Consider the following 12,379-nt stretch of genomic DNA (forward strand, 5'->3'; position numbering starts at 1 on the left):
CGTGTTGATCTGTTAGTTCGCTGAAAATACCATTTATCTGGATTGCAGATGAGGGAGAAAAATGATTTTGCTTATTTCATTTTGAACATTTTCACATCTCTAGTGATACCAGGCCTCTGTGAAGTCAATTAATGTTTTAAATATGCTAGTATTCATTTAAGTTATGATTTTGACCAGGCAGATGAGATTTCTTTCAGTTTTCTGCCTGAAAAGGGGCTCATTTCATTATTTAACTGAGGTTTGTTGTAGAATTGTGTTACATTCAAGCAACATTACAAATATCTAACCAGCGCACACTGCTGCTAATGTGGATTTTTGCCTGTGATTAATGGGACAACTGTTATAAAACAATGTGCCTTAAGACATCACACCCCCTGCATAGGTTAATAGAGGATTCTTGTGAAACATCTCTCTCTCTGAGGTAAAGCAGATGATCAGGTGAGCCCAGATGTAAATATAAGCAGCAGCTCCTGACAGCCTCAGGCTCGGTTAGAAATCCCAAATTGTATTAGAGGACATGGTCCCTCACTTCCAGTGTGCATACCTAATCCTGTTTCAGCAATGTTCCATTACCTCAATTACTATCGCCTCACCCAGAGGTGGACCTGGCCAAGGACACCACAAGAGAGCCAGTGATGGGTGGAAAGAGGGGGGCAGAGGATGGAGGTGTAGAGAAAGAATGGCTGCAGACAAGACACTACAGTGTGGACAAGAACAAGGGTGGACAAGAACAAAAGCAGGGACAGAGAAGAAGACTGGGAGGAACGTTCATGCATATGGCAGCAACAAAAATGACCAGACATTTAATGTGCAGCAACTTTTCTGCAGGAGGATTTTTAGAGCCTATGCCAGGTAGTTGTGCCTAAATGTTAAAATGAGCATGCTGTGGTGGACTAAAAGGCTGACTTTATCACATCCATTCTATCCATCCATCAAACAGGAAACATGAACCCAGCCGCCTCAATGCCTTCCTCTCCAGCCAGCGTCACATAAGTGTCCCGGCTCTGCCCTTGGCTTAATAAGGCTTAATGCCTCTGCTCGCCGCTGTAGCAGGGCTGGTATCGAGTGTTGGGACCTTTCTGAAACGTGCATGTGTGTCTTCTCTCACTCGTGGCTGTATGGCTTTGACATTTACTCCGGGTAAAGAGCCAGATGCTATTATTTACCCTCTCCACCCTCCATCCTCAGCCTTTCTCAAAGATGGAGCAGGTATTTATCACTACCCTCTAAACTTACACTTCTAACAACCAGGGGTACTACTTTTCTAATCTCACCTTATTTTTCCCCTTTATGTGACTCCATCTTCATCCATTATTCTCTTCTTCATTTTTCTACCTACCATTGGTGGAGAGTTTGCCTAATGAAGTGGCTGATGGGAGTATATTACTGAGAGACAGAGTGGAGCGGTTGCCTACTCTAAAATCCATTAACCTTACAGTTTCAATCAGCACGCAGACAAGTCTAAGCACTTTGTTCAAAAGTAAAAAAAATACACACCTCTATGCTCCTGCATGCTGTTACCCTGCTTGTCCCTTTTTCTTTGAGCTCACAAATGCTATATATGACAGTACTTTTATGGTTGGTGCTGGGACCTTTGAACTGGGCCTACTTATGATTTCATTACATTCAGTTTCAACCATGTATGAAATGATTCAAATCCTATTTTTTTGGACTAGACAATTTCAACAAGGAAGAGTTCAAGAACAGAGGGCTCTGAAAATATTTAAAGAGCTTTAATGAGCGAAATTGCAATAATGATATTAATCAGGAGTGGCAGCTGGAATTCAACGATATTTGGGTGAAATGCAGCCATTGACCAGTTGCAGAGTGAATCCAGGACTTACTCTGTCAATTTATGAGCATCATTTCAACTTTGAAAGGATAAATATATGGTAAACACAAGTAAATACTGTATGAAAGGGGCAATTGCAATCAAGAGCACCTGTTCGGCATCTCGTCCCTAAAAGTGTGAGCTTGTCATACGTTTAAACACGTTTCCTCAATTAAACGTAAAAAACAGCAACTTCAGCACTGCACATTCAATGAAGGTGGGCAGAAGACAGTATGAACATAAAGTCTCCTGACCCGGCAGTAGAGCTGGAATAATTGTCTTTTACTCATAATGCAAATGATATTCACAGGTTGTCTCAGACACATGTGGCCACAATTAGTGATAATTTGGACCAATTTTCCGAATCCATAATTTAAATCTTTACAAACTATGAGATGGGTAGAGATAGGGAGATGAGAGAGAAGGCAGACAACTAGAAAGTAGAGGGGAAATTAAAGATCAGAAACTTCTCTTACTACTGGAAAGAACAAACAGCTGCATGTGACTGGGTTACTGAGAGCAATTACAGTGCGTTCAATAAAAAGCTTGTATCTAACTGGTGTCATCGCTCACTGCTGATCTATATCAATTTAAATATCAGCTTTTTTTAATCATTGACAAAGGTCACACAAGCATCTGTTATAAAATATTAGAAACAAATAAAGGAATTACATTTTGATTAAAAAAATACATTTTGATTGAAAAAATATGCTAGGTGAATTTGATAATATTGAATTTAAATGTTATAAATAGGTTGTATTCTGAATTTTAAAGTTGTGCATGTTTGTTACCATAATTTAAAAGGCAACTGAATTGCAGCATGCTTGCTGGTGAAAAGACTGTAAATGGCAGTGCTGGGGGTCCATTTGTCATCTAATCTTGTAAGCCAGCCGATGGCAGTCCATTTGGATCTCTAATGAGATTACGCATGCACTGTGGGTCCCACCACAGGTCATCAGTAAGGCCATTGGAAGGCAATTACTGTTTTAAATGTCCCTCTTATCTCCTTGTAAAAGTGTCTCTTTAGGTCTCATTGAGGGAGGGAGGCTGATTGAGGGAGGGGGTTTCTTTTTCTGTCGACCCCTAAAAGCATTTACACCCCATGTGCTTTACTTTGCTCAGGGAGGAGGGGTGTTTTGTTATTTTATAGAAATGGGGAGTTTACTGTCTCTGGGAGGACTGGTTTTACAGTTGGAGGGGTCTAAATAGCAGATCAGAGAATAGGACTTTAAAATATTGTGTTATAAGTATTTATTTGGTGTTGCTACAGAAGCAGCGAGTTCCTGTCGTGTTTAACGAGCCCGTTTTGGTATATCAGTGGAACGTCTGCTGGGCCCTGATCCTTTGTTCCACTGCTGACAACGGCGGAGTCACAGGCATTATACAGCCAACCATGTCCCTGAGCAGTCTGGGAGAAGAACAAATGCATGCACACACAACAAACTACTTTTCACATGCTACTCATGTGGGGCATGACCTCAATAAGAGCTACCGTGGTATCATAGGACCCTCAACAGTTCAGTTTAAAAAGCTGTAACAGGCTTTATGTTCAGTTGGAAATTCAGCTCTGTGTATGTCACTGAATCAAACCTAACTACCTCTTTTGTTTTCTGCTCCAACAGGAAAGGAGGAGCCAACAACCTACACCTGCACTACATGTAAGCAGTCCTACGGCAGCGCCTGGTTCTTGCTGCAGCATGCTCAGAACTCCCATGGATTTCGTATCTACCTGGAAAGTGAACACGGCAGCCCTCTCACCCCACGGATGGGTGGACCCTCCTCCCTTGGTGGGGGTGCAGACTGCCCTTCTCAGCCGCCTCTTCACGGCCTCCATCTGCCTCCCGATGCAAGCCCTTTCAACCTTCTTCGCATCCCGGGCTCAGGCTCAGGTGGAAGGGACAGTGTTGGAACAGGGGGCGGGATTGGTCCTGGTGTTGGTCTCGCTGGGGTGCATCATCAGCGTTTCCCTCCCACCCCACCCCTCTTCAGCCCCCCTCCAAGGAACCACCTGGATCCCCACCATCTGAGCCCAGAAGAGCTAGCGCTGGCAGCCCACCATCCGAGTGCCTTTGACAGGGTGATGCGCCTCAATCCTCCTCTGCCCCTAGACCCCCCTCCGACAATGGACTTCTCACGGCGGTTACGGGAGCTAGCAGGCAACACCTCAGGGTCTACTCCTCCGCTATCTCCCAGCAGGCCAAGCCCCATGCAACGCTTACTCCAACCATTCCAGACAGGGGGAAACGGGAGCGTAGGTGGAGCAGGGAGTGGTAAACCTCCGTATCTTGCCACACCACCTCCTCTTCCAGGCTCCATGCAGTCACCTGTGGGTTCTCAGACCACTCCTACTACCACGCTCCCCTCGGCAGGGGCAACACCCTCCTCTGTCACCCCTTTAAAAACAAAATGTTGTGAGTTTTGTGGCAAAGCCTTCAAGTTTCAAAGTAATTTAATTGTGCACCGGCGCAGTCACACAGGAGAGAAGCCGTATAAATGTCACCTGTGTGATCATGCTTGCACACAGGCCAGCAAACTAAAGCGCCACATGAAGACACACATGCATAAATCCTCCTCTCCAAACACAGGAAAGTCAGAAGATGGACTATCAACCACCTCCTCACCAGAGCCTGGAACCAGTGAGCATATAGGCAGCGCAAGTAATGCTCTAAAGTCGGTTGTGGCCAAGGTGAAAAGTGAGAATGATCGCATGCTACATGAGAATGGTGAGGAGGAGGAAGAGGAAGAGGAAGAAGAGGAAGAGGAAGAGGAGGAAGAAGAAGAGGAAGAGGAGGAAGAGGAAGAGGAAGAGGAGGAACATAACAATGAAAATGCATCCAGGAGGAACAATAGCTATCACTTTGGTCTTAACCTTGAAGCAGTACGTCAGCATGAAAACAATGGTGGGATAGGAAGCCGACTGGGAGGTGAAGAGGGATCCATCCCTCGCTCACTACCTGAGGTGATGCAGGGGATGGGTCTGGCTGCTAGCATGCAGCACTTCAGTGAAGCCCTCAATGCGCACAAACGGAATGCCATGGCCCAGGAGAATCACCTGCACCACCACCTAAACCGAGACCATCATCATAATCGTGACATGTGTGACGGGGAGTCTGTATTGGAAACGGATCGCGCAGAGGAGGGCGCTGTGTCAGCAGTCAATGGACGAGGGGCATCCCCTAATGAATCGGCATCCATTGGTCTTTCTAAAAAAATGCTGTTGGGTAGTCCCAGTCCACTGAGTCCTTTCACAAAACGCATCAAGCTGGAAAAGGAGTTTGACTTACCAACTCCAACCATCCCTAACACGGAGAATGTCTACTCCCAGTGGCTGGCTGGCTATGCTGCCTCCCGACAACTCAAGGACCCTTTTCTGAACTTTGGGGATTCCAGACAATCGCCCTTTGCCTCATCATCAGAGCATTCTTCAGAGAATGGCAGTCTGCGTTTTTCGACCCCTCCAGGTGAGCTGGATGGGGGTTTGTCAGGCCGCAGTGGCACATGCAGCGGGGGCAGCACGCCACACCTTGGAGGCCCTGGCCGGCCAAGCTCCAAGGATAGCCGCAGGACTGATACTTGTGAGTATTGCGGCAAAGTGTTCAAGAACTGCAGTAACCTGACAGTGCACCGGCGCAGCCACACGGGAGAAAGACCATATAAGTGTGAGCTGTGCAATTATGCTTGCGCTCAGAGCTCCAAACTAACGCGCCACATGAAGACCCACGGTCAGGTTGGCAAAGACGTGTACAAGTGTGAAGTTTGTCAGATGCCCTTCAGTGTCTACAGCACCTTGGAGAAACACATGAAAAAATGGCACAGTGACCGTCCTTTGAGTACCGAAATAAAATCAGAATAGGAGGCCGAACTTTGGGACCTTTTCCCCTCAGCTATGTCCACCGTCAGTCCCCTGTTTATTCTCAGCCCCTTGTAGATTTGCCCCAACCCTAATAAGCAACTTTCGGCAGGCGGAAGCTGAAGACCATGTGCTCTGCACCAGCACACTCTGTTTCCATTAACCATTGAATGCATGATCTGTATTGGGGCAATACTGTTGCATTGACGCAAAACTTCAAGCCTTTCTCTTGTGCAATAATTTACATGTTGTGTACAATTTTCTTTTTGAGTTTTCATTTTCCATTTTTAAGAATTAGTCAGCATGCATAGTATGTTTTTGCTAATCAAAAAATCAAAAAAAAGAAAAGAACTTGTCCCTGGTTGGTTAGTTGTTGAGTATATGTGTTGCTGTTTTTCTCTTGTTCTGTTTTTTCTTTTTATCCTTCAAAAAGAGAAAAGACAAGAAAGATACACCATGCTGCAGACATTCTACAACACATATCATGTACAGTTTGGTTTAATAACATAAAAGGTCACCAGTCTTTGATTTGACCACACTTCTAACAACCCTGATAATGCACTTAATCTGATCTTTCTGAAAGATTCCACATTAACACAGGGTTTAAAAATATCATGCAACAGCTTGATGACTAAACTGAGAGTTTTGACAGCCTTTAAATTTCTTTCAAAAAGCCAAGGGTGTGCTCAGAATTAAATTTATACTATCGTTTGGTAGGAAAAAGAAGAGTGCCTTTGATACCTAACGAATAAATTGGCCATATCTCTTAACCAGTATAGGTTACATTAGATTGAAGGGTTAAGCCACCCAGGAAAGGTTCTTGCATCAAGCACCTGACTTCTCAAAATGGACTGTGACACCTTACGATGGAAGATCAGCAAGTTCTTTTTAATCGTCACTTAGCTACCTACTACATGTTCGATAGGCTATCTTTAATGTGTGGATTTCCTGACAAGCATGGTACAAGCAGTTTTGTGTATATCTGAATTATTTGTAGTTTTCTTTCTGCTGCGAAGGTACTTTGGAGATAAAAGTAATCTGTATGTACAATCCTGAACTTGAGGTATAGAACGCATGGCGGAGACGAGTTATGCGTCTGCATTAGCACAAACCTACAACGCTGCTTCGAGACGTCAGTGTGTTGAACAATGCATAAAGTAATATATGAGCTCCCAGCGAGGCTAACTTTAGTCGAGAGCATTGACAAAACTACAAGCTAGACAGACAGAAAGCTAAATATTGTACACGTACATGTATTATGGGAATTAGAGGCAATCTCTTCACTTTACATTGTTAATGTCGAAACAGGGTCATAAATGAAATGCAAAAACAAGAGATTTAAAATATCTGTACTACAGGCCTCTGGAAATGTGACACTTTGAATCAGTAGGCATTGGCTAATGCAGGGCACATCATTTTGTTTGTTTAAAAAAAAATCCTGTTTTTTCCAGCACCACTCTTGCATTTTTTTTTTTTAAATTTACGGTAATAAAATAACTGTATTGGTTCAAAAGTGAGATTGTCATGTCTTGGATAAAAGTGCACTCTTTGAATTTTTCCCAGTTTACAAATGAAGAGGGAAAACATTGCTGAAATACTGTCAGATGACCAGAGTCCCTTTGTTCAGAGCCGTAAAAGATGAAACACAATCTGTTGCCAGCAACTCCAGCGTCGTCAACCTTTGTACCCTAACTGCTAAATGTTTACCCTGTAGAAATCCCAGCGTTTAGTCCAGGCCAAGCAAAACTGATCCAGTAGTCTGTACAACAGTCTGGACACTCAATGAATGCAGCCAGAGGGAGTGTTTTAGGCCACCGTCATAACCAGAGTTCTGCTTCCCACAATGCAAGAATGATTTTGTAAAAACCTTCAGCGATCAATATGAAAACAAACAACACTCCAATTCCAAAGGGGAAACCGCATTTAAGTTTCATTGTCATTTCTCTTTTCCTCAGCGTCTTGGTGGTGTTCAAGACTTCAATCACAATATATATGAAATGGAAAAAAAAAAGACTGTAAAAAACAAACAAACAAAAAAAAATCTGTGATGGTTTTTGTATTTTATTTTGCCTTGGTTCTTCACAACTCTTCAGGTTGAAATACAATTTGCATTGGGGAAAGGATTAAGATTATATATAAATATATAATAAAGAACTTAAAATATAGGAAAATGCACACTCATGTCGATTCCTATGCTTAAACACATTTATGGTCTACTTTTTTCTGTATTTCTAGAATTGTATTTGAATTCAATGTTCACTTAGAGTAGGCACTATAGTATTTATATTGAGGCTCGTATTTTTAACTGTTGCTTGTTCTCTCTAAAAAGGTATTTACCATACCTTTTTTTGGTAGTGGAAAAAAATCCCAAGCTGCCACGGTATATTTTTTTAATTTGGCAGGATAATATAGTGCGAATTATTTGTATGTTTAAAGAAATAAAGGAGAAAAAAAGCAGCTAAAGTATGTGGCATTGGGAGGCGTCACAGGCCATCAGATGGCCGCCGCTCTGTTTCCTGTCAACAGAGGTGGTTGTACATATCTTCTTTGGTTATTTTCTTTTTTTTTTTTTGTTGAATCTCCCACACCCACCCCCCCATCCCCACTGCCACTCTCGTATGCAGTAATGCAAGCTGACGTCGGCCTGTTCTGTTGTGTGCTTCTGTCTCTCACCCCTCCCGCCTGATTACATTCCAACATGAAGAGTCGAAAAAGAAAAAAAAAGTGCAGTACAAGGATGGATTACGAAAGCATCAAAATAAATAATATTAAAAAAAGAAAGAAATTAAATGTATTGCAGTTTTTTTCATTGCCAAATACTAAATGGTGCTTTATATTTAGATTGGGTAAACTTTCATATGCAAAGCATATTTGAAAAACCACCCGGGGGACGTGGAGAAGCCTGCTTGAGTTGAAACTTTTTTGTAAATGGCAATGCGGAATATTTTGTTATCATCAGCCTTTTCTATTCCTATTCTGAGAGCTGTTTGTTGTAACTTGAACTTGAACTTTATCTTTTACTATGGGAGTTACTATTTATTGATACTTATATGCTCTGTTCAAAACAGAGACTTGGAATGGATGCTTATTTTGATTCATTTTATTTTTGGTTACGATATAGTTTTATTATTTTTCTTTTGTAATGTTGGCCGATGGTCATTGGAGAAACCGAGCTCTTTAATTTCTGATGTACTTGTTTGGGGTCTCTGTTCAGTTGTATTGGGAAAACCACTGTCTGTGTTTTCTGGCAGTTGTCTGCATAATCCAGTTCACACACTCATTTTGTCCCTTTATTGAAAAACAATTAATAAAAAACTGAAATTATAACAGCACCTGTTTTCACTGTTTGTCTCATTCTGTTGTGTGCATGTGTTGTATGTGTATACTAAATAGAAAAAAAACAAGCACCAGTAAAGACATTCTGCATAATTCTCATATATGTGTGTGAGTGTGTCAGTGGCGAGTCCTTCCCCAAGCAACTCAGTACCTTTTAATAAGGATTAGACCCGGTGACCTTCTGTCTCCACCCACAGCCTCACCTTAGCCTTTGGCCAAGTTCTGTATGTACACTTTCTGTCCTGTGTGTGAAAGACTGAAGACACAAAGGTGGAGATATTCCAACCCCCTTTCTGCTGAAGACACCTGTGTGTCAAATTACTAAACCAAACATAACCAGGTTTAAAGCCAGATAAGGTGCCGCAACAAGTTACACGCACATCTAAAAGTCCTCACAAAGATCTACAAGAAATCTATAAGGAATGTGTGACTTAACCCCAACATTACCCTAAATCCAAGTCTAATCGTAACCTCAAACCCCTCTAACCCTAACCTCAAGTCCTAACCATCACACAGACCCTTGAATTGGTGAGGATCAGCCAAAATGTCAGCATTTCCCAACAACATCATCATTATTAAGCACTGTGTAGCATGTACAAGAACACACACCCACTCTTTCTCTCACACACGCGCACGCACACAATCTTAACCCTTTTTGTGTTTTGCCTGCAAACACACCACTGCTCTGTCCTTACACACCTGTTGGACCTAAATAATCCAATTCTTTTTCTTTAAGGAAATAAACCCACTAACTCCAACAAGATGACCTAAAACTTGACCTAAACCAACAGTCCTAAATTTTATCCTTTTCACGGCACCATCCAATCTGTCAACAAAGCAAAACCTCTACAAACAAATATCCTTTCACTTCCCCCCCACCCCCCCCCTCCACACACACACACTCTCTTTCAGTTTAAGTAAAATGCATAGTACATTTGTCACTGTTAAGGACAAACTATACAACCATCATGAATATAGAAAAAATACACTGGTTTATCTTTGTCCTGCAGGGTTAACAAAACACCCACAAACAAGGGAAATCTTAAACAGACAGCATATTTTCATACAGTCATTGTCATCATATGGCCTTGAGTCAACATGGTTCCAGCTGAATCTTGAGAAAGGAAAGGAATGTATGTATGTCTATCTCTGTGTGTGTGTGTGTGTGTGCACAAGTGTGTATTTAGTCTCTCTGTCTTCAAACTACTTGTATTCATTTATATTGTGCTCAGCCAAAAAAAGGTGTGTTTTATCCACATGCCACTTATCCAGCACAGTAGCTACTTTTTCCTGAGTCCTTAAGACTGTGTGCCGTCTATAGGATCTGAATGCAAACTAAATGCCCTTTACTGCAATTGAAAATCATTTAGCATATAATGGCCACAAGGCCGATCCAACATAAACATCAGATGCAAGGAATAATACGGATTCGTCGAAAACCACTTAGTGGTACACAGATTTAACACACCCACAGAAGAACCATGGAGAGAAATTCTTAAATCTGATTTTACATGTGTTATGTGCAGCACAGCATCACCTCTATAACTGTTTTTCATTGTGTTTTCTGAGGCAACAGGCAGCAGTATGTGTGTCTGTTGAGCCAAACCTTCAAAATTTCAACTCAGCATTAACAACAACCCCCTGTGATTCCCATAGATTCAACCTAGACACCTCCCAAATTGAAAGACTAGCAATAAAATCGGACTCTGTATAGAGACAGAATATAGAATTTCTGCATTTTTCATCACCAACATAAGGATCGCCCGCATGGCATGTTACTATGACGATAACTGATAGCACATAAACCGTAATTGAAAAGATCATCATGTTCTTCCTCCATGACATGTCCCAATCCTTGTTTGCTTCACAATTACTCTGGAGAGATATATTTCTCTTCTTTTGTTGTGTCTATTTGATCATCACTACTTTTACACTCTCGTAAACTTTAATAGTCCGTCCACACGAGAGTGTTACAGAAGTATGGCCTAGTGTGATCCTTATGTGACAAATAAAGCAGTTATTTCTGAGGAAGAGGACTGTCAAAATACTTTATTCACTCCAGGGATGAGTAGATGAATTAGATATGATATTCAATGTGATACAAAATGTGTTGGAAGTCTGATTCTGCCCCAAATAGGCTGAGAACCAAAAGCAGGTCACAGGTTTGAGGAAGCGTTCTAACTCCGAAACAAAAACAGAAGAGGTAAGGCTTTCCTCTTAATGCACCGGTGACAGGAATTTAAACAGGTCAGGCTTTGTTTTGATGGAGGCATTGATTTTACTGCAGGAATTTCTCATTTCACGCACTTGAAAAGGGTTTAAATAGAGCAGGAAGTTTTAAGCCTCCACAGAACCTGCTCTGTGCACAAACAGGTAAAAGACAGCTGAGCAAAGTTCAGATGTCATGTGATTATCCATCCTTTACCTGACACTGTTCTGGGGATGCAACACAGACTGTTTGGACTACTCAAAGAAACATATCTGCTTGAACAAGTAATTTTATCTTGCGCTCAGCCTCAAATGCTTTTTTCCCCTCCTGTCAGCACTTTGACTGTCTTTCTCCCACAGCTGTGGAAATGATTTGGAAAACTTTTGTACTTCAAGCAAGTGTGGGTAGATTCATACACAGAAAAAGTCTCCGTCATGCTGATGATGTGACTGTTGTTGAAGTTAACAGTACGAGTTGTATAGTGAGAGACTGCCACCCAACCCCCACCCACGTGCACACATAGCTGAACAGAGGCGTGTGAGGTCAAAGTCTATTGATAGACCATCAGTGCTGGAATGCAAGGTATAGAAAAGGTAAATTAAAGAGCTGCAGAAGCCGTGATGAACTGTGAGCGTGCGTTTCTTTCGTCTGGACCGCTCATCTTGCGAAATATCACAAAATAATTCTCAAGGCTCTTAGAAGGAAAGAAATGTCGAGGGGTTGAGGAATGGGGGTTAGTCAAGTCTGGTGGGTGAGGAGGTCAGAGAGAAGGCTCAGAACAAGAAATTCCCCCTTTCATCCCTCCCCCCATTTTCGTTCCTTTTCCATGCACTCGAGGGTGAACTCTGTCTGAAGTTCAAATTCACTGTCACGGTGATTGGGTGAATGGATGGTGTCGACTGAAGTTTCAGGACAGTCACGGCATGACAAATTTATCTCCATGTCATCTTTATCAACTAAAGAATCTGCACAATGACTTGGGACCATCAGTGCCACCATTAACCCCCCAGAGGCTCCCTTATCCAGCTGAGAACTTTTGTGTCCTTTGGGGGCACTGAATGGTAAATTTCAGGGACCAAGTTCCAATTTTCAGGGCCCTTATCTCACAGCTAGCAAAGCCGGTGTGCTGTGACGGAGATTACAATGGTATCTC

General features: G+C 42.3%; 1 protein-coding gene across 2 annotated transcripts in view; it reads left to right on the forward strand.

Moving 5' to 3' along the window:
* Nucleotides 1-9,013, forward strand: part of LOC130534320 (B-cell lymphoma/leukemia 11A-like) — a 34,215-nt gene extending 25,202 nt beyond the window's left edge. For both annotated transcript variants that reach the window (XM_057048370.1, XM_057048369.1), the window contains exon 3: nucleotides 3,454-9,013. In XM_057048370.1, the coding sequence (XP_056904350.1) occupies nucleotides 3,454-5,684 (2,231 nt within the window). In that variant the 3' untranslated portion in view covers nucleotides 5,685-9,013. The remainder of the gene's footprint in view (nucleotides 1-3,453) is intronic.
* Nucleotides 9,014-12,379: the final 3,366 nt, after the last annotated feature.

Source organism: Takifugu flavidus, chromosome 11, assembly GCF_003711565.1.
Source record: "Takifugu flavidus isolate HTHZ2018 chromosome 11, ASM371156v2, whole genome shotgun sequence".
Classification (NCBI taxonomy): Eukaryota; Metazoa; Chordata; class Actinopteri; order Tetraodontiformes; family Tetraodontidae; genus Takifugu; species Takifugu flavidus.